The 27931-nt window shown below is 38.7% G+C and overlaps 1 protein-coding gene across 1 annotated transcript in view; it reads right to left on the reverse strand.

The window, feature by feature from the left end:
- The window catches only part of LOC112989542 (contactin-3-like), a 118530-nt gene extending 90861 nt beyond the window's left edge, over positions 1 to 27669 (reverse strand). Inside the window, exons 1-2 of the mRNA XM_064519214.1 lie at positions 27544 to 27669; positions 1988 to 2121 (exon numbers count right to left, since the gene is read on the reverse strand). Coding sequence (XP_064375284.1) covers positions 1988 to 2048 — 61 coding nt within the window. The 5' untranslated portion in view covers positions 2049 to 2121; positions 27544 to 27669. The remainder of the gene's footprint in view (positions 1 to 1987; positions 2122 to 27543) is intronic.
- Positions 27670 to 27931: the final 262 nt, after the last annotated feature.

A 27931-nucleotide genomic window follows, 5' to 3' on the forward strand; every position in this document is an offset into this window, starting at 1 on the left:
CTAAATGTTCATTCTATTAAATAAGTTCATTTGTTTGTTTTTCAATTCAACAGATTGATCTAGAAGATTCTGGATGCTCTGCAATCAAAAATAGATAAACCTTTAGGAAGAGTAAAATGCCTGCCATTTTCCAGTGTAACATATTTAGTCCACATTATCTCTGAATGAAATACAAGTATTATAAGAGGGGAATGCTAGAAAACAGTATCTTATATATTTGTTATGATTCAAAGGTTAAAATCCGAGTTGTTTAAATGTTACCCAAAACTACAGGAAGACAGTTATGCAAGACTAACATACCAACTGAAGAGTTTATAGGAAAAAATTTCAACAGATTAAGAACATGATTTTGCTGATTTTAAAGTATAAATAGCCATCTAACACCACCGCTACTGTGACCATTCTGAAATCATTCATTGTACTACAAATAACATGCATGATACCAGTAACCAATACAAGTGATCTATTGCACAAAAAAAATATTTTTGCACTTCAGTAAGGTACCATAATGTAAATATAACAGAAACATCCAGCAGCTAAAAACCAGCAACAGGACATTCCAAAAAAACTTTAGGTGTCTAAAAAATTTTTAACATTTAGATTCTATCTGGTTTCTTCACAGCATCCTTCATTAACTCAAATAACCAGTAAAAAAATTTGGCTTAGCCTAAATTTTAATTCTATTCAGTACAGTTATTATTCAAAGGTGAAATACTGTATGTACAGCAGAATTCTAAAGTTACATACAAGACACTCAGAAGTGCATACATGTATTCTGCAACCATGCACCCTTCTGCTGACACTTATAACATCAGATTTTGCCAGTTCAGGCATTGCAGCTGCAAATTGGCCTTACAAGTAATTCTCCAGTGACAAAGACTACGCTGTCCTGGAACATGGCAGTAGGCATTATAGAAACTGAACTTTCATCCTTAAAGTCATTTTAAAACTACAAACACATTTTTCAACTTGAGGTACTTCCAGATGCAGCCCGAAGAAATTGCACAACCCTGAGTGGTACAGCCCCACTTTTTAGCTAACAGGATTTTCAAAACTGCCTTCTTCTCTAGAACTTGATTGCTGTTGCATACCTTTACTGCTAAAACAGAAGAGCAAGAAGTACAAGAACAGTACTGAGGAACAACACAAGACACTACCTCTAGTGCTCTTGAAGGAAAGCAACTCCCTGCAACACTCTTACTATGTTGGGGTTTCTATGGGCGGAAAGAGAATCAGACTTTTACATGGCTTGAGGATTCAGCAGGACCAACCAAGGCTAGGGAAAACACAGAATCAGTAGAAAGACAATATCTACTTGAAGAAATACAAAAATACTGAAAGGTTGCTTTAGGTTGCTTTAAAGTGATGGGGGGAAAGCTAAGAAAAACAAAATCCCTCTGTTTTTAATTATGTATTAATTAATTAATTTCAATTTTTTTTTTTACTGTTGTTTTAATGACAGAAGTTCCAAGGTAACTCTTTGAAAGCGGTCCCTAAAACAGAAAATTGTACTGGAGAAGAGAGAATTTATATTTTTAAGTCTCCTGAGATTTTCTTTTTGCTCAGACAGATGTTTGAATTTGTTAGGCATCACAAGTTCCAAACATTGAGAGTTAGCTAGGTTTCATGTAGCAGAGCAGAAAAAGCAAACCTCTGAACTGCTGAATTGGTGCAATGACAATGCAGTGCTATTCCTCATGAATAAACTCATTCCAAAATAAACAAACAGAGTTTTGACAAAAACTGCAGCAATCATCCCCAGTGACCCCCAACGACAGCCCTGAGTAGAAACTGTAGATGAAAAGGTAATCACTCACTGTTAATATTTGAAATCTCTGAATTGCATGCTTATCTTCTGAATGACTTTATTTAGCACCTGCATTTTAAAATATGTACAGTTCTACTCTTCAAGTGCAGTTTGAATTTGGAATTTGAAGACCTGTGTGTAATTCTAAACTGGACGTTAGAGACCATCATGTATTGTTACCTCCAAGACAGCCAACAAATGATAGCAGGAACAGCTGTTTCCACAGCAGCAGCATCTTCATTTGCCAAAATTTAGTAATTCTGTTTCAGCCTCAGATGAACTGTACATTTAGTCTTCCAAGATAAAGGTTTAACCTGTTAAACGAACAGATACACAGGGATCACAACAAGAACCATTTTCCTTATAAATGCAGTTAAGTGAGATTGACAGACCGATCTCTTGAAATACCTTTTTTTCTTTGACTGAACCCTGAACAGAAGAGTACAGCACACTTCATGTGGATAGCCTGTTAGAAACTACATAATTCAACAAGAGCACAGCTGATAGGTAAGTTGATTTTTATGGTTAGCCTGCTTCCCCCTCCCAATCCATGACACTTAGTTATGTTCATGAAACAGTAGTTTTAAAAGATGAGAGTACAGGAGGCACAGTTATACATAAAGCACAATAGTTGGAAGTGTAATACATTAGCATTGAAGAAGTACAATTTTTTTTTTTTTTAGTACAACTTTTGGTACAAAAACAGCTTGTATTCCACTTGCTTTGTATACACTATTCAAGCAGCAATCTGAACATATGCAATAACTGATTTAATTAAAAACATGCCTACTCTTTCCTAGTCCTTTTGTTTACACGACTGGAATTGTGTTCAGTATGCATAACTGCAATGTAGAAGTCTAAAGAGGAAGATGTAGCAAGCAGCTGAACAGAAAATATCTGAGTGTACAGCACCCCAAAAATGGAATTAGTTTATAGCTCTAGCTTAATTTCTGAATCAAGGGATAACATGTTCTGTTTGACAGAGATGTTAGAGGACAGAAATTTGTCTTGCAATCAATCTCATTTTTGCAATATCATGTTAGGTATTTCTACTAAAATATTTTACAATAGCTAAAAACAGTGCACTGTCGGTATCGGGTATAACAATACGCTATATGCTAACATGTTCACCTCCATTTCTGACTTTGTTATGGCCTAGATGATAAAGCATTTGTCATGGTTAGCCTGAGTATGATTGATATATATTTTAAAAAAAAAAAGAAAAAGAAAGAAAAAAGCTTTACAGGTCTTTTTATTTAAGTTCTGAGACTATGGCCTTTGTGTTTTGTGTATGTCACTTCTATAACATCCTCTTTCTTCAAAAGGAGGGTAGCTAGGCAAAATTTAAGGTCTTGCAATATACAGATCAGATTAGATCAAATGGTTCTTCCAGGGACAGAAAAATTAAGGTCAAAAAAGCAACCATTAAATTTCAGGAGCCAGTCTGAGATATCTGGACATGGCTTTTCAGTTAATTTCACCTTACAGCTACAAATTTCCAATATTTCTGTAGATCAAGTGCCTGAATTTCAAGTTAAGAACCCTAAAAAAAAAAGATTATGCAAAGGACTACCTACAATATATCCCCCCTCTCCACCTGCCTCCCTAAATGACTTGCCTGAAGCCATCTATTTCCCAGAAAAACATTGCATGACCCTTGCCACAACATCTTTTCTCTTTCTGCGATTCTCTGACACATCCAGGGTACACTATCAACTTCTGGAGCAAGGCACATGGGGACTCCATTGAGTTTCCTCCATAGTGTCATAGGTATTTTCTTTCAGGTTTTTTTTCCCCCCACATTTTTCTAAAAAAGAAAACAAAATACACTCTCAAATTTCTATCAGGTAATATGTATTGATAATATTAATCATAGAAACTTGCTTATTTACCTCATTGGTCTAAGCCATGAAAGACAATGAAAAACACAATACCAAGGGGATCATACTCCAGGAGGATCAATAGTAGAAGACAATTTGACATTTTGCTAGTGAATTTCATAGGTATCTGCTGCCAGCAAAGCAGGTACCAGAGCAAATTTTATTTTAGAGGGTACAGCAACTCTAAAGTACCTAAAAAATGAGGGGGGGGGGGGGAAATCCCACTACCAAGTTACTCTGTCTGGATCACACGGTCTCCAGTAGTGTCAATAACCATGCTCAGTTCTCACAGACTAAGATCTGAATAAGCAGTTTAAGAAGCAGCAGCAACTAAAGTGTTAGTGATTTCTGAAAGCAGTCATGTAAGTACTATGACTTCCAACGTTTTTCATACGAAAAACCATCACTGGTCTGGCAACATTACAACTCTTCTTTCTGCAGCTGAAAAAAGCCTAAAGTCAGATGTACATACCAAGGAAACCACATAAGCAAAGAAAGGTGTTCTGCTTAATATTTGTAGGCTTGAGAACTTATTTTCTTTTTTAAATAGAAAATAGAAATTGTGTTTCCAAAGGCTATCTATAAAGCACTCCCCTAATGAATGTTTTCTGGGGGCAATCACATACTTTAGAATGTGGAACAATAAAACACCAGCCCAAGGTACAAGCCTCATTCACACTGCTTCAGGACAGATGCTAATTTGCTGCAATTGTCAAACACCATCCTGTATTCCATTTACACAAGGGAAGCCATGTTTGATAATGTATTGAAATGTACTCATAATTGAAGGGACGTGGATGGAATCTAAAATGCAAAACAGGCAACAACTGAAACAGGTTTACTTGACTTAGAACAATCTCTAGTAGAAATGCGCAATGGGTCTGGCTCTGATCAAGTTCTATTCACATGACAGCTGCATGACATGAGCATTCAAAAAAGCCAAAGAACATGTTCTCTGCTGACACACCAGCACGCTGCTGCTAGGTACACAGAGTCACAAAGCATGAGATCCAACAGCCTAACACCTAACAAAACAGATCACGTCTTTCTGGCAAAGCCCTGCTCTTATGAACCTGGAAAGCCACTGTAATCAATCAATATGGAAGATGAGGTATCCACTGCAGAACACAGCTCTGACTGCCAAAGCAAACTCTGTAGCACATGGTTCAGGTTCCAGGTTGCCTTTCTTGTGCACCAAGAGCCACAGCTGCTGACAAGCAGGCAGAGACACCTAAGGACTATGAGCCTGTGCCCAGGAGAGAGAAACGAGCCATAGGGAAGGAGACACACACCTATGTAACTCTTAAACGGGATCTGTAATTTCAGCCAGCCTACAAAAGGCAGATGCATGCTAAAGCATGCCAACTACTATCCAACACACCGCATAGTGGTAAAGCTTAGTTTTAATGGTATTAACTACTGTAATCATAAAAAAGACCAAGAAATTATTATTCAAAAAAATTAGATCACCATCATGTGATAACAAGTAAAATTCATGAAATCAGAAATGTAGGTATGAGTTACTCTTCTTAGTATGCATACTCCCATTATCTAGCACATGAAAGTAATCTGCATCAAAACTATTCACTGACAAAGCAGGGGTTGCAAATTAGATGACAAAGTTGAGCTTCTTAGTCATCTTCAAAGCTTATATTCAGATGACCCAGGTCTTTTGAGATCATCCAAAGTCAGAAAGGGAAAAGGAGTATGAAAAATTCTAATTCCTTGCTGTTTGATTGCTATATTTCCAACATATAGCATCTTGCAAAACAGAGGTAGTGAAGTATTAATAGCAAAGCATAATTTTACATTCAGAAGCAAAGAGGCATATCCACAAAGGCATTTTGGTGCTTCTGAATTGGATTTCAGGCACTTGAATGGAAATTCAGCACTTTGTATATAAAGGCCAGAGAGAATAAAGACAAGCAGCGCCTCCTGTGGTTGGAAGTGATGCTAAAGAAACAAAAGAATAGCCACAGAGAGTGTGAAACGACAAAAGGTTTTTTCCTTTTTTTTGTTTTGTTTTTTGTTTTTAATGAAAAGGCTTCCTGGCATTAGATATGGCACTGAAAAGAGGAGAAGCTGAAGATATCACTTCAAAACGGTAAGAATGCAAGTCTGAAGTAGAAGGAACACACAGCAGGGGGGTGGGGACAGGACATATTTATTTTATTATACATTTCTTTGAATTTCAGAAGAGCTAAGTAAATTCATGAGTTAGAAGTACCTTGAAAGTGACCACAGGACAGTGAGAACAGCTGAACAAACTACATACCAGGGCAGCACACACCTATAAGGGTGGCACTTCTGGAACTCAGGAGAGCTACAGAGACCAAGAACTGATTTTTCTACATTGATCACAAGCCACAAAACAGAAAATAAATTTAAGTACTGACACTAGAGGTCAGCATATCTTTACAAAGGTAAGGAATTACTAGAAGCTGATCTTGATAAATTACAAGATTAACACTCTAGTTAGTCAGCTACACAGGGCAACTTAAAATGAGATAGTGATTAATGTGACATACCCATCAGGAATTCCAAGTAATCCTTAACTATTTTTATGAAGGAAGTTATTTTCAAAAATGATCTCCAATACAATCTAGCCAGAAGAATTAAAGTCTTTGAAAATATGTATTCCTCTCAAAAATGAGGTTACTAGTTGTGAAAAATTACCCAAGATGCTTTGTGCCAATGGAGAGAAAAAAAAAGAAAAAAAACCCCGATATTCCACATCACTGAAGCAAGCCTCTTAGTCTTTTAGTTCATATTTTAAGACTGAGAGGAACAAATTCCATGATGAAAACAACTTATTCTGTCACTGGAAGAGCAAATGTGTTGTAACCATATACATTCAGAAAAAGCTGTCTTTCAAAAGATGCTACAATCCCAGGCTTCTGAAAAAGCAGAAGAAATACAATTAAAAAAAACATTGTAAAAAGCACTTTTTAAAAACATAGTTTAGCAAGCTAGTCCTTCTGTAGTAATTCCTAATCTCTTGACTCTGTTTCAATACCAAGATAGCCCAGCTCTCTAGGACCAGTCTCCATAGCGACAAATTCAAGTCCAAAGTCCAAAATACATATGAAAATACCAAGTCAACACAGATCCATCCAATGTCAGAGTTAACCAGAGAAAATTGTCTATTTTTTTAATCCATTTGTATGGAAATTTCTGCACCTAAAGCTCTAGAGTTCATTCTTAGGTTTCAGTGTCTGATATATGGAAGCAGGCACTTCTGTTCTGGGAGAAGTGGAACATTTTTGTAGGTGAGGGCACTTGCAGATCAGAGTATTTTAAGGGATAAGGCAGATCCACAACAGCTGATGAAAGTATGTATATGCATTTTCCATACTGGTCTGCTCAATGAAGATCCCGCTAGTCAGGATTTTTCCTTCCCAACTTCTTTATTTCATGCCATATCTGTATGCCTCTCTCCAAAGAGATCTTTCACCTCAGTGCTGAAGCAAGTAATTGGTAACTTGTTTTTCAGTCATTTGACTGCTGGGCCACTGCTCAAGAATTGCACAGAGTGGCTTTAAAGAGTCCACTGTATTCTGTTTTAGTGCTTTTTAATCAATCAATCATTCTTGCAATTTCTAGCATTCACCAAATCTTTTCCATATCCAGTAGAAGTACATTCTGATTAGTTCCACCGACACAGATGTGGTGTCAGTGTGTAAGATTAGCATAACTTACACTTACAAATTCTCAAAAGGAAGCTCTGTCACTTGGAGTAGAAAACATACATTACCTATTTCCCTTTGACATCATCCATCTGCAAACACGCACATCCAGAGACAGAGGTATCCGAGTAATTTAGTGTCAGAGACTGGAAAGGCTTCGCAATAAAACAAAATACAGTGTATGTATTGAATACTAGACAGCCAGTACTGGCAATATGCTTCAGAAAAAAATGCAAATAGATCCAATACACCTCAAATGCAGTAAATAAAGAGTAATTAACCAGTTAAAAAGCTAAGCAGCATGACGAAGAATAGAGGTAATAAAACAAAAAAAGAACCACCAGGCACACACTAAGCAATACAATAGCTTGTTCACAAAAGTTTAAAATGGTGCTCCAAGGAAAGTTGTGGTTGCTCTGGCTCCTTTGGGGTCTCATTAGATCTTTGCTCCACAACCACATGATAGCACTCATTAGCAAGCAGCCTTTGCAGGTAGCAGTTGTGAGGCTGCCCTGTGGCTCTTGCTCAGCCTTCCTATCCCTGCAGGGATATCAACAATAGACAGATCATCTTGATGAAGTTGGACTGTAAACATAAAAAGAAGAGGAAAGTTTTAGAGGAACTTCACCATTAGCAAGCACTAGGTAGGATTAAAGTTATCTTCAGTGCATCACCAGTAGATGTTTAGTCAGAAGAGTCATAGAAAATTTTAACAAAATTTATTTACAAAAATCTTAAAACAGAAGGACCAGAAACTGTTCTATGATGAGTTTTACTACAACTTCTCTTGTCTTAGCACATTTATTGACTCTTCCATTTACAGTCCCTTGATCCACCTGTCTATTACATCCTTGGCACTTGGTCTAAATCTTGTATTGTGAGCTTTCTGGTCTAAGGACCATGTGGGTGGTGCTAGTTTATACCATATCTCCCCAAGTCCTATGCTTATTTTAATCCTTCCCTTTCCCACTGAAACAAAGAACAATTATAGTAATTGAATGCCACTGTATACTAATCTCTCTACAAACAACTTCATGAAGCATTTCTACTTTGTACCTCCTCATGACAATGAAACCCTCTGAATACGCCAGCAGGGCTTACCGAACTCAGTATCTGCATTTTTCCCCCACTTCAGATCTAATAACCACCATGGAAGGCTATAACTCAATTCAGTCTTTTCAAAGGGAATTATTCCACACCAACAAACAGGGTGAAGTTACAGTAAGAAGAGAATCAAGGAATGACCTTTATCTTAAAGTCCTCAGGAATCCTACTTTATTTTAGGCCATCAACTTCTACAAGTCTGAGCATTAACCTGTGTACCAACAGCCTGAGAGCCTCTAAGTCTAGGCAGAGGTCTTTGCTTTACACAGTTTGATCACCCATGAAGACAGCCTACTTAAATCCATTTTAGTAAGCTCATGGGAAAACTTCAAAGGACCTGGCTTTACATTTTTCCCAGTATTTACAGCGCAAAGAAGTCAAAACCTCTAACCATTTCAGTTAATCAATTATGTGATAGAAGTTAATAAGTCATCATAAGCAGTACTAACTCCATACCCAACATACATGGAGGACAGTTATTCTGAACACAGTGAATACAGTTTCATGTTTAATTACTGTAATTCAGAACTGAATTATAAGAGTTTTTGTGCTGATAACACTGGAGATAGAGTAGGTTAGTTTTTCAAATTCAAAACATACATATAAAACAAAAACTAGAATTACATTGTTGTTCTCTATATTACTTCAGGAGGTGCTCAAAGACTGGCAAATATGGAAGTTTCAAACATTGATGAGAAAGTATATTTGCAAAAAGGTTCATTCTTGAGACCTTCATACTTATCTTGATATTCTCCTTTTCTGTCCAAACAGTTAGCAGAAAGTAATTATATTTAAAGTAAGTGTTCCCTGTTATTCATGGCATGCAATCCAGATTCTATACCTGCTGCTTAGGGATGGCTGTCAAGCACCAAGAAGCAGTATTTCTAGCTTTGCTACAGTTTTTAATCTACATATAGGCTCTTTGCACCACAGTTACGATCAAGCCAAACTCCGGATTCTAAGGTAAAATTGACATTGAGCTTCGATGCCAAAAATTATACTTTGAATTCATATAAGAGAAAAGGGTGTTTTTACAGTGTACCAAATCTCTTAGGTTGCAACTTTTTTGTAAAAAATTCTTTAACTATGGTAATGAAGAATTAGGAATCATCTTACCTTGTTGCCATTCAGCATAAGAGAACTTTGAAGAATTAAACATTCTTTTAAAATTATATTCGTATTTACCAGTCATCTTCTAAAGCCAACTTGTTAGTTCCTTTAAATATCTGTTTATTATTGTTATACAGATACATTGCTCTATACTTCAGTAGATTACTAAATACCATCCCAAAACACAGGCTGCATAACCTCAACAATACCAGTTGCATTTCAGACATCTACGATTAATGTACTGTCACATTAAAAGTGCAATGGCAATGACCTGTGCTCTGTCCATTAATTCCTCTCTTCTTGGAATATTTCAAATCAAGGACCAACTTCAGGCCAACTTCCAAAAGCCTTAGTGAAGTGACCAGGGGAGGACCCCACCCACAAACAAAAAACTTCCTCTTATTTTCAGGCCCCTATTCCTGTCATTTGTATGCCAGAGGCTTTCCCCACTTAGCTTACCAACTTCAGAAACCTTTTTGATAACACATGTGGGTCATGACCTTTAAACCAGTGTCCCAAGACAGGTACTCCACCAGAGGTGAGAAATTCTTTGACCCTAGGAGACCAGATGTAATGAATCATTTCAAAACAAACAAAAAAACCTCACCCACAGAATTGTGATGAAGTTATTGGAAAGATCAAATATGAAACTGGATGAACTATACCCTAAGCAGCTGCGCCATAGGTGAAGGGACTAATCTACCTACTTGATTTCTATTTCTGTAACTTTCATGAATATACTGTCTGCATTTTGATTATATCTCCCAAAGACTGCCAGAGTCCTTGCTGACCTTTAGCACAGCAAGTCTTGGGATGGCAGATGATGTTGCCAATGAGTCAGTGTTTCAATCCCTGACAATAAGATTGATATTTGGCAGTTAGGCCTTCTTCTTTGCCACAAACATACGGAGAGTAAGGTTTGCCATTTCTCTGATCAGGTGCAAATAATATGGTATTTGTTTCAAAACAGCTTAGATTCCATCTCCTATAAATCATAATTTCAAAAGCTCCTTTTATCCTGCATAGTTGCCAAAATATAATGCATCATTTTCCATTGCATACATAATGTCATTTTGATATTTCCTGGCCAGAAGGAAGCTCATTTGTACATCTCTTCATGTCCCAGTCTGAATTAACATCCACTTCTTGCAGGGCACTGCCCTACCTGGCCAAAGATCCCTTAGAATACCAATTAGGGTTTTTAACTGACCTGGCTCAGAGGGTTACCTAAAGCAATTTGTCAGTAGTTCTCCCTTCATCAAAATTTTAGAGAGTTGAATTTCTAATAATCCTACCGCCCACAGTAGGCATCTAGCTCAAATAATTTTTTTTTTAAATGGAAAGTGCCATTCTCCCGCACATTTCTCCCACAGAAGTGCGCTATGTAAAATGGCAATGGTTCATGGTGTAGGAAAAGCAATACTCATCCTACCCTTTTGACAGGCTTCAAATCCCAATCATTGGAATTCATTCAGTTCCATTTAATTTGAACTGAGAAACTTAGAAAGCAGAGAATCACCACCTAACAGACTTATTTCAAGCACTTAAAAACCCCAAACAAAAAACAGCTACAAAAAAACCCCAGACACAAGCATTTCCTATGCTCCTCCTCTCCAGAAAAATCATACTGAGGGGCTTCGGTGCCAGAAGACATGTATTCTGTTCTGAATTACAATGAGGAGATTGCTGATCACCTCATTACCTGCATTACCACAAATGAGCTCCAGACCACTATTTTAACCTCATGGATTACTAGAGGTCTATGAGCAGAAAAGGCTATTTCTACCAAGCTACTACTAACTACTAAATGGAAAAGGCCTCCAAGACTTCATATTTTAAAGGCTTTAATAATATGTTTTAATCCAGACTTTTCTTGCCAAATTATTCAAAGCAAGAAAGGACAGACTTCCCTGCATTATGTCTCAGAGTTCCGATTGCCAGAGGTGGACGCATTTTCTTTTTGTCATTACAAAGGAAAATATATCAAAACCCAAACAAGTAATCATATTACATTACTAACTCTGTGGTATAGACCCATGGGGATCCTCAGGCACATCTGTGAATGAATATGTATATGAAATTAATAGGAGACTGCTTCCAACATTTTCTTCACTGTTTCCTTCTCTTGCCACGCTCCTTCTTCCCCCACCCCTTTCCTTACCTGTTTTCTTTTGTATGTTAAGCATACAAATGCTCAAAATATTATACAACATTCAAGGCACAAAAGAAAGTTGCAAGCAACATCTGAATTTAGGGCAAAGTCTATCAGTATAGAGAAGAACACTTGCCCAAGAAATCCTAAGAGATAGCACAGTATGACATGGTGACATGACAAAACATGGAAGGAAGAAGAGAGTACTACTGGGTAGGAAGGAATTTGACAACTCTCAGCTGCCTGGCTATACTGTGCCTCAGTTACAGAGACCCTTTCAAGCTTCTCCACACTACATTCCCATGCACATCCCACAGGGTCACATTATCTGGATTGCCCGAGACTCATTTTCCCAGGTAGCAGAGAATACATCATACATGATAAATCAAAAACAATGAAAAACACCACTCCTAAGAAAACTATGTAGTATTTTGTCTTTTCTGAAAGAGTAGCTCAAATTCCAAAAATTCAAGAGAGAACTTCCACTATACAATTGTCTGTTCTTGTTTGATATCAATGGGGGAAACTCTTTAGACCAGATTTAATCTAAAACTGATGCACACTTGTTTGTGAGACACATTGCTCACAAGCAGCAAAGAAAAAGTTCTCCTCTTTCCATCAGGCTAAATTTAGGAAGCAAAGATGATCTAAAAGCAAGCAGACATAAAAACAAAACCTGCAGGCTTGTTTTCTGCCTCACAGATAAGCAGAGAGTGAAAACTGCAGGTGAATGAAGGGGATGCTTTTTTGTTTTTTCTGCAGCTATTAGATATTTACAGTTCTGCTACTGTAAGCAAGGGTGAAGAGTGTCACACACTAACTATTACTCATTTCTTGTTTTTTATGTTGTAATCAGATGTATGCTGACATTGAAAACAAGTGTTCTGGATAGACTTTATTGAAAAAAATTAACTCAGTGAAAGACATGGAGTGGTTTAGGTTGGGGAAGCTGACAGAAACCAGTTGCTTTGGAAGTCTTCTGCTCCGAAGTTTAGCACATCCTTCACACTGTTTTCAGGGACTGCGAGCCTAAGTGTAACGCTGGCCCACTGCTTAGCTCTCTATGTCAAATCAACTACTCACAGAGAATAATCCATATCAAACATACATAGTTAGAGATAACAAACAAAAAGAGCACTTGGGAAATGAGCCATTGCAGTCCTAAACTGAGACCTAAACCTATGAGTTTAGGGCACAAGTCTTCAAAAGGTGAGCTGAAAGACTGGCCCTTCCCCACACACTACAGCTGAGTAAGCAACAGTGTGTGTTCTACAGCTTCACAGTGGATAATCAACGAACGATTAGATACTTCGTTTTGAAATTAGAGACAACAAAAAGTCCCACAAAGTCAGACATCAAGAACGGCAAAGTGACATCAATACTTAAATACACAGGCAAAAAAGAAAACCCCCAAGAAGCAAAAATAGCAATATTTCACATTTCATATAATCTTACTAGCCGTTTTTTTATATCTATCCATAGTCTGGAAATGAGTGAGCTAAATAGAAGAATCCACCAAATTTAATGTGGAACTGAACCTCAGTAGATGTAGCCACAGGTACGCTTAATCTACCCTATGACTATCTCACTCAGTCACACACAAGAAAGTAATCCTCTGAAGGACAGAGCACTAACGTGAAAGGAAAGAGAAGCTGACAGTCATAGCTGAATGGTTACATCTGAACTTAACTACACCAAGGCAGCTGAATCTACACCCATGTCTACAAAGTTTCTCTTTAAAGTTATTCATCCTGAGACTATTTTTATTCAGGAGAGAGGATAAAGTCCTTAAGTATTTTTATGCAAATTTTTAAACAGAACTGAATTTTAAACAAACTGAGATGTTGCCCAAGAACTTGAATACTGCATTTCAGCCAAATTAAATTACCAGTAGCAGAGATATTAACCCCAAAATGAGATTATAACAGCAAAAAACACTTAGCAGGCAGAATAATACCCATTGGAGACCATGATAAAGCAGTTACAGATGCTCAGTCAATTAGTATGCCCGATTAGCTTGAACATTCCAGTGCACAGAAACAGAAATGAACCATTTCATGGTTACTACCGCGTAAGACCACAAGACTTGGTATATTTTAAGTTATTATTTTTATTTAAACAACACTCTCCTGCTTCCTCCCACTCCTCTTCCATAATGCACCGAGGATAACCCAGGCAGCTGCTCCTTTTCCCCCCCCCCATCCCCCACTCCCCGGTTCCCCTTCGTATTTGCTACTGTGAAAGAAATTCCAGCATTAATTCAGACAAAAGCTTGTTTGGTTAACTCACCACTAGCAGAAGACAGTATCTTGAGATACTCTCATAAGCCTTCACAACCCAGATCCCTACAGTGCAGTATAGGAGGAAGGAAGAAACATAGTGGGTAATGAAACAGCAGCAGATAATTTCCATTTTGCACAATTTGTAGATTATTATTCAGGTATCTATGATACTGCAGTCTCCAAGCAGGAATTTGAGTCATCATAAGACAATAAATCTGAAACACCAGGAAAATTTTATTTCCACATAGTTTCCTTCCACCAAATGGTGGACTCTTGGGTCTTCCCAAGTTTATTCATTGGGTGACCACAGTTGAACTATGGCTAGAAAGAGAAAAGAACAGAACTGCTAGACTTGTTAGCCAACAAAAAATGTGAAACACCCCTTTTATTCTCCCCATCTATCAAGACCCCACTTTCATGACAAAAAGAAATGGGCTTGACACAAAAGCAGTGTTTAACTGGAAGGAACAGACAACTAAACTTAAAATACAGAGATAGCATTCAAAGGCCAGAATGCATAAAGTAGTAAAGATATCAATTTCTTGACTTACAAAATAAATTCAAATTAGGAAATCTATGGTTGACAGATTCTGAAAACCATGGAAATAGAAGATGATGGTGAGGGAGGTTAATTTGTTTGTAAAGTATTAAGAGTCTCCTGATCTAAAATGCTATGGCAGGAAAGAAAAATCTGTGAAAAAGCCACACAGACAGACAGCGTGGAATTTGCACCTGTTGGGGAAAAAAAGAATTAATGTAGATAAGCATCTAATAAGAAAGCAGCAACAAGTTCCAGACCCCAGAAGATGCTAATTTTCTCTTCGACCTCCAACGTACACTTCATGCCTTTACATACTTGGCAACGCTCTCCCTACTAATCATATATTGCAGACAAAGCAAGTGCCTTTCCGGAAATGACCAATGCAAAACAAAAACCCCAACTATTTGTTATTCCCTAAAAGAGAAGGGGGAAAGAAACCTTATTTGTTCTTCACATAATAGCTACAGAGTAATAACACAGAGTTAGCATCAGCCCCTTTAGATATTACACCTGTGACTGTGCTTTCATCTTAGACTTATCCAAAAAATAAGATGCTCAAGTAGACTAAACTACAGTATTTAAAGCATTGGAAACAACTCTTTACCAGAACCATATGGATTTTATTTTCCTTTAGCAATACAATAGCAAAGTTGTCAATGTGAGATTTAAAATCCAATACAGTTACAACAACTGTAGTGAGAGACTGATAGACTGCAACATCTATAAACAGATTAAGTTAAACATATACAAGGTAAACCTAGCGTGTATGCATGTGTGTGATTTCAGTAACTCCACTTGATAGCACAAATCGTTTGATGGAACCTTACAAAGCACTAGCATTTTTGAAGTTATAATTTCAACAGAACACTCTAAAAGTAGTAAAATGAGAGAAGTGGCAGCAACAAGAAGAATACTGGTATATGAGAAGGGAACGAGAAAAAGATAATTCCATTTTACAGTCTATATAAGTTACCTCTATTCTTAATTAGATTTCTTTTCTTCCTGGGTGCTAAATTATTTTTGTTTACCCTTCTTCACCTCTTCTGCAACCTGTGGATTTGCTTTTTATCCTGCAAACCAATGACTACACATAAAAGACAGAAGTTTGACTTGTGCATGGCTTGGAAATGGCAAAAACTACAAGATACATGTAATAAAGCTTATTTATTCATCACAACTCAGCCTTCTGCAAAATTTTACCTAAAGAACTCATTTCTTCTGTAAACTCTTCCCCCTTCCCTTTTTAACATGAAATTATCACCTGCAACATCCCAAACTCAGAAGCTTGTTCCGGAATTTAATGGAAAAGAGGTTAAGAAAAGGATAACATGTGAAAGCTAGACAGTGATACATAATAAAGACTACACCCAATAAACCTAAAACCCCTCCCTGCTAAAGTTATTTTAGTTTGCCTTTTTTAAAATCAGGTTGTAGAACAGTTAAGACAATAATCAATTCAGTTGAAGAAAGTAAAGAATCAAACAAGCACTCTCCAATTTTAATATTCTCAGACTTCATCTGAAAAAAAACAAAGAAAAAAATCCTAGAAGACAGTTCAGCAGAGAGGCTCAGCATTTATCATAATACCTTACCTTTCTCTCAGAGGAGACCAAAGAGCCACCCCCAATCCTCAGCCCCTCATCCATACACAGGGAGGTGCATTTCCTCCTTAACAACAGGCAGGTGTCCTGACAGGTAACTAGAAGTTTATGGCCAGAGGTTAAGAAGCTCTTGGGAAAGAGGGCAGAAGAGAGCCAGCATTAAAACAGAATGTTGCAATGGTCCCCATTCCACCTATCCCACACCAACTCATAATTACAAGACTAATATACTATCTCCCCCATTTTCTCTTGGAAGGTAACATGGCTGATAGATGAGGGCCAGTGAACATCAAGAACTTAAATTCCTGGCTGTGCCACTGATCATTTGCAACTTCCTTCAGCTCACCATGTCTCTGTCTTCCCATCTGCAAGACTGAAATAATAAGAACAGCTCTTTGTCAAGTCTGTGAGCTGTGCGCAAGTTCTTCTAAAAAGGGTTAAAAATTCACAATCATCACTGTAGCACGTTTTAATGTATCTGAAGTAGTAGTCTAAACATGCAGTTCATTCATAAACAAAGTAACACAGATAATTCTCCATTTCTACTCACTGTTACTCACTCCCACTCTAGCAGTTACATTCAATTTATATTCCAGATCTCATTTTTAAAGTACAGTAAATATTACCCCAATCATACCCCAAGCTTAGAGTAGCAGACAGTCATCTGCTCCATTCAAGAAGTGTATCTACCTGAAGAGGTGGAGTAGAATCTCTCAGGATACATCTCCCTAAAGATCCTAAAGTATCTGACCCATCACCTTTAACATTTTGGGCTTTTTAATGAAGTCAGTTAAAAAGAGATGTTGCCTACAGAAGAAAAAGCAACCAACAAGAGTATTATGCACATACATAGTGCTTCTACATAACTTTTACCAGAACTTCTATAAAACAAACATCTATCAGTTAATCCACACATTAACTTCTAAGGCAAGCATTTATATGCATAAATGAGAAAACAGAAACATCAAGTTAGGAGTCTATCTTCTGACTTAGCTATCAATTCCCTCTCCTCTGCTGCAAGTTAACCTATTAGCAGCAACCTTTAATGGAAAACCACCGGGACCAATTTTACACCTAAACCAAAAGAACTGATTTTACACCTCTGCTAATCTTATTTTCAGAAAAGATGGACAGTCTTTGCTTCCATTACGTTTTTCAGAGGTACTGAGCAGCACTATTTGCCATTGATTTAAGCCATTATGTATAGCAGTCCGATTCAAAAGATCCAGATATAGGAAGGCATAGTTGGAAGAGTTACTCTTCCAGACTGAATAGAAATCTGGATACAAATCTCCAGAAAGAGATTTATATTCTACTGGCTTGCTCTGTGGTCTCAGGGAAAGCTTCAATTCCCTGTACCTTGCAACTTCAACTTCATTGGAAAGACACTCACTTACATGGCAGCACTGTGAAGTCTTGAATAAATTATATTATCTTTCAGGAGTCATTATGCTAATATGTGATGCAATTCACGTATTTATATGTAATGTCATAAGAAAAAGAAGAAAGGAATAGGTTTTGTAACATCTCTCATGTAGGCTACCCAAAGGAGATACTCATTTTCATACATTTATCTGCACAGTCAAAAAACACACTCAACATATTTAGTCAACACAAGCAGAAATTAAGACAGATGGAAAGGAAAGAGTTGGAGCCAGCAATACTATATAATGAATGCCAATTCATGTGCAAAAACATTAGGACTTTTCCTAAAAAGCCAGAAGCAGAGCTGAACAGTCCAAAAGCCAGTAGCAGCGCTTGAAACCACTGCTTAAGTAAGAGATATCTTTTAAAGGCAGCCAAGCTATTGTCTTATTTAATTAAGAAAAAAAGATACACACACAAACCACAATGTTTACATCTGTTTCTCTGTGGAAGTGTACAAATGCATTTTCTTTTATTAAAAGGCAAGCTTTGTGTTAACTAAAAGGCAATATATTCTTAAATCCCAAGGTTAAAGAGAACCCTAACCTGATATTGTTAATGATTGCACTGTATACACCAATGAAATAATCCTTAAATTTAGTGCAGACTACAGTAACAGAAATTGTTAGCATTTAATAGCTTCTTCTCTCAAGGAGAAGTATTTATAATAAAACACCCTTGTAACTCAGGATGCATATAGTGGCCTACCAATTATTCAGGCACTCACATACCTCCCTGCTAAAAATAAATAAATAAATAAAATAAAAAATAAAAAGACTCATTCCAGCTGAAACCCAGCTCTGCTCCTTAACTACAGTCTCAATTCCATGCAAGCAGGTAAGAGTAGATGGCCTGAAATGGAGCATCCTACTACCAAACTGACTTGGTAACAGGCTCCTTTTATGTCATTCTGGATGTTCAGGGAAGTAAAGAGGTTGTGATGAAGCGTAGCTGTTACTGGAATGGCTTCCATTCTGTTACCATGCCCTTCATTTGTCCTTTTCATGAGCCATGGTTGGCAGCATAAGAAGAAACAAAGAGCACCAGCTGTTCCTTCTAATATGCTCTGGTTTCTCTGCAACTATCATCTCCTTCATTATTCAAAGAAGTGACTAAGAATTTCAGAAGAGATAGGACCAAAAACAGTGGATGGAAGGACTTAATAGCCAAAGCATTGCTGGAACAAAGCACTGTTCCATCACCTAGAGAAATGCTAGCAATCAATATAGTACCAAACCTTTTCATGAAGCTGTTTTAAGAAAACCCTACTTTCTTATGCATGGGCATCAATAGATGACCACATAATATGTTTTAACTGCCTTAAAGCAAAGGAGAAATATTCCTGTTAAAGCCCCGAGATTTTGCCCAGACTGTAGAAAGTGAGATTCTCCTCCCACTGGCACTGGTAAGTACTTATTTCAGGGCTTAAATTATGTAGCAGACCAGAGGAATTCTCCTCACCAGCTAACTATAAGCTTTCAAAAAGATTTATATGGTCAGAAAGACAACTGCTAAAATGAGTTAGGGAAGATTCCCACTTAACAACTCTTCTATAACTAACTATAAATACATACACACACACAAAAAAAAAACAAAAAAAAAAAAAACACACATACAACAAACCACACACTCCAAACCTGCAGTATTTCAATAATATGCAATACTTATCTATATAATCATAACCCTATACTACCCATACCATTAAATTTACATTTTTTTAAGCACACACCAATTCCAGCAATTCTTTAGATTTACTTAGAAGAACACTCTCTAGTCTGGCTTACTACAATGAATATAATTTTCTGCAACAAAATATTTGACTGCAGACAGTAAGTTCAACGGAACCACAAAGATAAATGTATTTTTTCTTAGTATTTTTGAAAAACTGAGTTAATTGTTGAAGAATATTTTCCGCAACCTTTAGAGAACAGAAAACAGCTCATAATTTCCAAGTGTGAAGTATTAAATTTAAGCACATATAGAGTCTCCTACTAGTCTTTATAAAACAGGGGAAAGTGTGCACATATATATGATACTGTACATGCTAATAGCTCTTGATCACTTCCAGCTTGTATGCCTTTCCTTAGCACATTTGTTTTTAGAAGCACAGAAAACAGATTTCACAGGAATTATTTTCATCATCCAGGAGCATATTCCCAAGCATAACACACTTGTTTAACAGGTACTGGTGTTCAAGCAGTGACCTAGCGGACATGCTATCAAGCTATACGGTGCTTTACAAGTTACCCTAATAAAACAGACATGCATGTACTGTGTTTTCTTATTATTATCATTTACAGTCTACATCAATATGCTCAGTTAAGATGTTAAATAACCCAAGATCCAGAAGTGAGCTTTCCTCCCAGTCAAAACTTCAACTTGGCACACAGTGATCTGCACTACACTTGTAGCAGGAAATGCCAGACAAGTTCAGATTAAATCAAAAATGTTAGCATAGGAAATGCTGACTACCTTCCCCCTCCGCCCCCCCCCCCCCAGAAAAACCATGATTTTCAGGCTCTACATAAAAACATGCATGATTCAAAAAGCAGTTCTGCATGAGTGTTGTACTGACACAAGCAGTCCCATCATCCAGGCAAGCGTTACTCCCCTGCATCTGCATATACAAGATCAGGCCCAATAAGGGTTACTTCCCCTGCCCTACTATGTAGTGGCACTACCACTAGCTGTCCTGTTCCCAGGAAAGCCTTATTTCCACAACTCTAGATCCTGCTGGTGGGCTATCTAGCATCTAATAAGCTGAAGTTTTTTCTCTTCAGTGAGATACCAGTAAGCAGGCAGATTGCAGTCAAAGACCCTGTTTTCAGAGAGTTGTAGAAACAGACTATCTTTGACCCACCTAGTTGAAAGAGATTAACAAGACAGATGGACAGGTAGGCAAGACACATCTAAAGTGACTGCATAAACCTTACTTCCTTAGGAAAACAGGATGAAAATAGAACACTTGGTTATAGTTAGAAAGGTAAATTATGGCTTCTGTGTTAGTCATTAGTTTGATTTCCCAATTTCTCCATGGAAAATAACTCCACAATAATACACCATTAAAAAAGGATTTTTCTTCTTATATGTTTTACCTTGAATTCCATGACAGTTGATTTCAACAAGTGGGGTGTTTTCAAATCCAGAGATGCATGATTTTTCTGTAAATGAACTGTGAAAAATCAGTATGCTTGTAAGCTAAACAAAATTTATCATTTACTGACCTGCTTCAGATTGGATTAGACTGGATTCCTCCTTATGTAGTCAAGCAGTGCAATACACTGAAAATGATTGTTCTGACCTCAGTGCGAGTGAAGGGGACACTGGCCATGCTTTACATTAAGTCACATTGTGGAGAACTAGTTGATTTCCCCCACCAATTTACTCTAAAGAGAGATCTATGGCTACAAACAGCTGTGATTTATTAGATTGTAAGTCTCATAAAAAGACCTAAATATGTTGAGCTATAATACTCTTCTGAATTGTCAAGGTCTATCAAACTGAAACCTGTTCCCCAAATTACAAACATGGCACCATGATTTCAGTTGCATTACAGAAATAATGTGATCTTTTTTAGTTAGTTAGGAGTTAGCATACAAAAAACAGGAATAAGGGGAAGAGCTGTTTTTAAAACAATTAATGCAGCGTGGCTCACCATGGCTTGGATTAAGATGGAAATAGCAAATATTGGATTAATCTAGGCAAGTCTGAATTTGAACTTGATAACTATACATTCTCAATAAAACTCAAACTGTTGAGCTACAGTAAAAATCAAGATTTCTCTCTTCCCCATTATAATTGAACTTAGAAGCACGTCTTTCCTTAACTATAAAAGACAGAAACAGTGTATAAGGATAGGTATATAACAATAGATATGAAACCTAGCTATATCTGAGACCTCCGATGCTTTATGTGCTACTGCCAGAAGGCCTAACTCAAACAGATGGGGTCTTGATTCCACAGCTTCCCTGACATTAAGCTACATCAAGTGACTTTTTAGAAAACTAAATGAAGCATATTTTTTATTTCTTTGAAGATACACTAAGAGAACTAATTTGAAACAGTTTAAGCATTTTGTATTTTTGCTGAAAATAAGCTACAGTAGAAAGGCAGAAAGCCCTCAATGACGTACACAGACCTTGCTATGTAGCTAGAGCATAGGAGTCTTGCTTCACTCTTCACTGCCCAATTGTGATGCATCAGGCAGTGCACTGACCTTCTGGGATAAGAAAGGAAAGTTAGTGGCATTGCCATGGTGCTCAGATTTCACTTGCACAAAGTTTATAAGCTCCTTCATACTCATTAACTCCTTGCCATCATAAAACATATTTCCACCCCCCCAAACTGCACTTAACAAATTTAAAGAATATGCACCATATTAAAGAGGTTGCCATTCCCACCCTCTGCCTACACATCACAAAAAATTCACCAGAAGGAGGCATCCTGTAAAGAAAAGAGGAAGACTGACTAACTGTATCTTTGCAATGTTACTTCACCTGCCTATTTACATAGTCCTGTGCCACTTAAGCATCACTCTCAGTGTGCAGGATTTTTTTTTTTGGGGGGCGCAGTGTTTTTGGGTTTAGCTAAAATAAAACCATCAGGCACACAAAAAAGGTGATACAATAACTTAAGAAAAGTAACAATTCAGCCAAGTGCTAAATTTACAAGGCACACTTCATAACAACAGATATCAATATAAATGTCTGTCTGGAATTAGACTCTATGGCAACAATTTGCCTATTTCCAATATTTAAAGAAGCCCAACCAATTGCACTGTACCTACCTCAGAGCAAACTAATTAAAATAAATACACTATGATACAATGTGGCAAAATAGCAGTACAGCTTTCTGTAATAGTACATATGGTATGACCAACATTCTTTTAGACCGGAATTACTGTGTAGCATTACCTATAATGGAATCTTAGTGTGAAGTATACATTGTTAGCTAACCTTATGGCATCAGTGTATGAAAAAAGTAATTGTCCAATGTTACATGTGTGCTTAAACTCATTAATATCTCCACACAGATAAATATTTGCAAATCTAGTGTTGAACAATGTAATTTTTTTGTTCTGGAGAAGAATAGTAGGGACACCAGGCAGCTTTGAGATGTTCTATTTGTAGGGCCATAGATGGGTTTTTGTAGGAACATGCTAAGAGGCAGGGGAAAAGATTAGAGACAGGAATAGCAAGCAGCATTAAGCAATGGATGCAGAAGAGAGACTTTCATATGAAAGCTGCAGGAGTAGGCAGAGAGGGAAAAAGAATTGTCAGCTTTTAGCCAAAATAGTCAAACATAACCTCAGCACCACCAGACTACCTATATTCATTCCAGATCACTGTGATCCTTCAGAAAGGGAGAAGGAATACATCTGGCCACAATGGACCTTGAACCTAGGCAGCCCAGAAGAATGCAGCATTACAAAAATCCTGATTTTTTTTTTTTTGGGGGGGGGGGGGGGGCAGGGAGGCAGCATCCAATAAACAACCAATCAATAAGTACTTTCCAGGCAAGCCTAGCCACCTCTATTTTTGTTTCCTATCGTCTGAAATGCTTGCTCACACGTTGCCACATCTCGTTTCCTGGGGGTTCACCAAGCCAGTAGCTCTGCAATACTTATTCTAGTAACTTCATGCTCTACAGTCGAACATTACAAGACCTAGACGGAAAGTAGTTTCCTGTTGTTTGCGCTCAGGATTCTCAATGCATTAATATACATGTACTAGCTTCTTCAAATACTGTCCATTCTCACAAGATAAATTTCTCCAGGAGAGCACAAACAAGCTTCAGACATATTTTGGTTCATTGCTGAACACAACTTCAGTAGTTACAGCTACTGTTTCATTCAGGTGGATATGCAGCAATTTTACCAGTTTATTATTCATTACATTGACCAACAGATTCATTTTTCAAATGACTGCTACTTTGATAGTTTGGAGAAATATGAGTACAAGAAGAAAATATCTTATTGATTTTAAGGAATAAAAATACTTTAATACATTAAAATACTGAAATTTTAATAGTAGAAAACTAGATCTTCCTTTCTGAATGCCAAAGAAGAAATTAAAGCATATTCAGAATACTCCATCACCCCCCTTTCATCTGTTCTGTAATCATTCCCCTCTTTTTTTTTTTCTTTTTTTTTTTTTAATCCAAGAGGCCTGAGTTTTAAGTAAAGGCTGTAGAAGTCTTCCGAAGTGCCACTGTGAAAAGGTGGTTCCTATATGTTTTCAATTTCCTTAGAGACAGTGAGCACAGTGTCAGCCTACAACCTGAGAAGTCCTTCCAAGAAACGCTCAAAGATGGCTCTTTCAAATAAAGCCAGCATTATACATGTTATGAGATGTATTTTAATTAATCTTTTCTCAGACCCAAATTAAAAATACATATTTAAGCTTGACACTAAAAAGACCAGCTACCAAGTTGCTTTGGTAGATCCAGAACTTTCATGTCCAGAAATCTCCAGCTGAGGGATTTGCAAAGTGTATGGTCAACTGGGATACATGTGTATACTTCTGTGAGAGACCTTAACTAAAGCCCAGGCATCAGACTGCCAAAGCTATAGAAAGTTATGTGTAGGGCCAGAGCTATCCAGAGCCCCACGGCATGCTCCAAACCCCAGCTACACTCTCATTATTTTATTACTTCACACAACAACAAGAGGCAGCTGAAGAATCCATTTCAGAGTAGCACTGTACCGGTCTAGGATAAGTCTTAAGTTTTCCACCAATGACTTCCTCCACTCTTTCACATTGCAACAACAAGCATGAGCCCAGAAAGTCTCATATTACCAGTTTAAGTCAGATGATGCATAAATTCCACTAAAGGATAAGTTAAATAATAGTGCTGAATTTTCTAAAGATATTTGAAGTTATGATCTCATATTAATTTCCTTAACATAAGAGGTACCAAGTTACAGATGAATTATGCAGCCCCTACCTGGTGTACTGTTCATTACAGTACAAGACAGATTTTGGCAAATCCTGTAGCAATGCCAGTATTATCTTCCAGATCCTCAGCTCTGACTAAATGTAAGTCAATGGATAGTGAGTTACACCTCCCATTTCTTTAGCATGAGCAGAAAAGATCCACACTTTCAGCTAAGAAATCCTGTAGTTCACCCCCAGCATAAGCCAACGGTAAAACTGATAATGAGATGTAAAAATACTATAAAGCCTGTAGGTGACCTGGTGAGCAAGTGAACTTACTGAACAGCAGGATACAAAAACAACACACACACAGCTGAGCACAATTAAAGGACAGCAACATATCTTTAAACTGCAGTCATATATTGTGAGTATATTCAAGTCAGTAACATTTGAAGTAAGAGTTATACACATTTATTACACAATTTCTCCTAAAATGCTTTCTCAAGTTCATTTGCTGATTTATTATAAAAAGTCTCTTGCATAATAAACAGCCTTCCAGGAATAATTCTACATATAGTAGGAATACCATGTATACGTTAAAGTTAGTTCAGCTTTTCCATCATTAACTTGAGTTTTGTTTGCAAATTCCCATAACATTTTTTTCTAAAAAAATGGGAAGTGTATCACTCTTGAATTTAGCATGCAGCTCAAGCTATAGGTTGAGTTACTCTTGAAAATTGTAGCGGTCAGTAGTCTGCTTGTCCTTCAAAAGGTCTTGTACTTTTGGGGCACTGATACAACGTAAGTTACTATTTCATGTCATGTAAAATAATCGCTTTGACCAAGAAAAAAATATCATAGCATATTGATTTTAGCTGTCCTCAGTATCATTAGCAGAAACAATCATGGCTAACCAGTTTGCACCCAAGTACACTGCTGGATCATTTCACATCAGAAGTGGACTGATCCCTCTCAGACGCATATGAAAAAATGGTGTTCAGATTTAGGTTAACGAAGCCTGGCACTATATTTAATGGCAACAAGGGCACCAGTAGTTCAAATCCAGTAAAATATGAATGACAAATTCCAAAAAAACAAGGCAAATCACTGTAGTTACAGAATGAACACCAAAGCAGAATAGAGTAAGCAAAATCTAGAGAGATATTGTAGAGAACTACCAGGTAAGAGGAAGAGACTAGATCTAATCACCTATTCGGTATTTAGCTATGTTACTGTTGATTAGAATTCTAGTATGGCATTACCAAAACTTAGTGTACAACTCAATCTTTTTCCATTTGTGATGGAAAGATCCTGCTTTTGTCAGAAGCCAACAGAAATCAAGGAGCAACTTTACTTCAGGACGAAAATCCATATTTGTTCAAAATTGAATTAGTAAGGAATTAGATAACCTAAAGAATGATTTTTTTTTAAACTAGTATCAGGTTCTAAAAGATTTTGAGTATAAAATTAGGCAAGAATGCAAATTAAAGTTGTTTGGAGAACAGTATATTCAAAGCATTTTGTACATTAAAAAAATATATACACATGCCCTGAATGGTGTACAGAAAAAACAAAACCAGTATTCAGGAGGTTAAAACACAAAAGCCAAATAAAAAAAAAAAAAAAAAAACTTTTCACTGGAGATTTGTTGTTGTTAATCAGCACATTAGCATTCCCCGCAACATCAAAGATGGAATAAAAAGCTCATATACTCAGGTTCTTGAATTTTAGAGGATTAATAGCACATCATTAAAAATAGAGAAGTATAGCCTTACAACTTGAGTAACTCCAGAGTCACACACAAAAATGAACTTGAAGCAATTTTTGGAAAAAAAAGGCATACAAACATTCATATTTTCAGCAATCCATTGCTTTTATGCATAATGCTAATTTGCTGAGTAATATCAAGCAAATATCAGTCCGTTTGCAAAGCTGCAGTGTTTGGAGGTCTCAGACAAAACGCTCACAGGTGACTCGGGTAACCATTTTCAAAAGCAGGAGCTACAGCACCAAGTCAGCGGGAGGCAGCACAGAAGGCAGCTGGTTTGGTCCTAAATCACCTATTCACCAGAACACTTTTCTAGCCCTTACAGAAGGGTTTGGAAAGGAAGGAAATTTTATGAGATGTTTACAAATGAAGAAAATGTTTAATACAATTAAAAGACTTGCAACAGCCCTCTGCAATAGGTGCAGAAATGCAGTGTAGCTTGCTTACTGAATTAGCAGAAATCAGTAAGCTAAACAGCAGCAGTAGGTTGTGCCACTAGGGCTGTAGAAGAACGTACAAAGTGCCGGTATTGCACCTTGCCAGAAAGATTTAAAAAAAAAAAAAAAACTTGACTGCAAATACACTTAGCAAGACAAGGCAGCAAACTAACCCCCGCCATTTCTTCGAAATAAGACACAGACCCTTCTCCAAGGTATTTTAGAATAAAACCTACGAACAGCGTGCATCGTGCGTCACCGGATCCGCTGGTTAACGCGCGTTACGATCCGCAGCCAAAGCCGCGTTTCCTCAGCGGCCGCAGGGTCGCAGCCCCCCGCGCGGCGCCACCGGCTCAGCCCCGCTTCGCCCCCGCCGTCCGTTTAACGGTCGCCGCGCGACGCCCGCCCGCCGTCCGTTTAACGGTCGCCGCCCGCCGTCCGTTTAACGGTCGCCGCGCGACGCCCCCGCCGCCCCTCCCCCCCCCAGGGTGCCGCCGCGTTCCAACTTCGCCCTCGCGCCCTGAGCGCTCCCCGGCCGCCGCTGCCCCTCCGCAGCGCGCCCGGGCCGCCGCCGAGCCCGCAGCAAGGCTCGAACCAAGCCGCTGTTGAGCGTCGCTAGCGGCGGAGGGCGGCACGTGCTCCGGCGGCTCGGAGACGCTTCCCCGCAAACGCCGCGGCAGCGAAGGGGCCGCGGAGGTCGGCCGCCCCGCCAGCCCCCCGCCGCCCCCGGAGCCCAACTTTGTTTTGCCAAGTTGCCCACCCCGAGCCGCCGCCACCGCCGCCATCCCCTCGCCCGGCCGCTCGCCCAGCCCAGCCCAGCCCAGCCCGGCCCGGCCGCCCCCACGCCGACCTCCTCCGGCCTCGCAGCCACCCACCTGCCGCGGGCCCGGCCGCGCCGCCGGCGGAGCCCTTCGCGGGCAGCAGCGCGCCGTAATCCTGCGGCTCCCGCAGCGCCCGGCGCCTCTTCTGGAGCTGCGAGCGCCGCGCGGCGGGGCCGGGCCAGGCGGGGCCGGCGGGAACCGCCTCCCGTCCCGCCTCCCGCCCGCTCCCCGGCTGCCCGCCGCCGCGCTGGGGGTGTGCGGCGGGGGTGTGCGGCGCGCAGGCCCGCGGAGCCGCGGCCGGGCCGGGCGGGAGGGAGAAGGCGGCGGCAGTCGGTGGCGCGGCCGGGAAGGCGCCGTGCTGCGCTCCCGCCCTCGCGCTCTCCGTGCCTCAGACCCCGGGTGCGGGGTATTTACGGAGAAAGTTGACGCGGAAGAGATTAAA

Source organism: Dromaius novaehollandiae, chromosome 12 (genome assembly GCF_036370855.1).
Source record: "Dromaius novaehollandiae isolate bDroNov1 chromosome 12, bDroNov1.hap1, whole genome shotgun sequence".
Lineage (NCBI taxonomy): Eukaryota > Metazoa > Chordata > Aves > Casuariiformes > Dromaiidae > Dromaius > Dromaius novaehollandiae.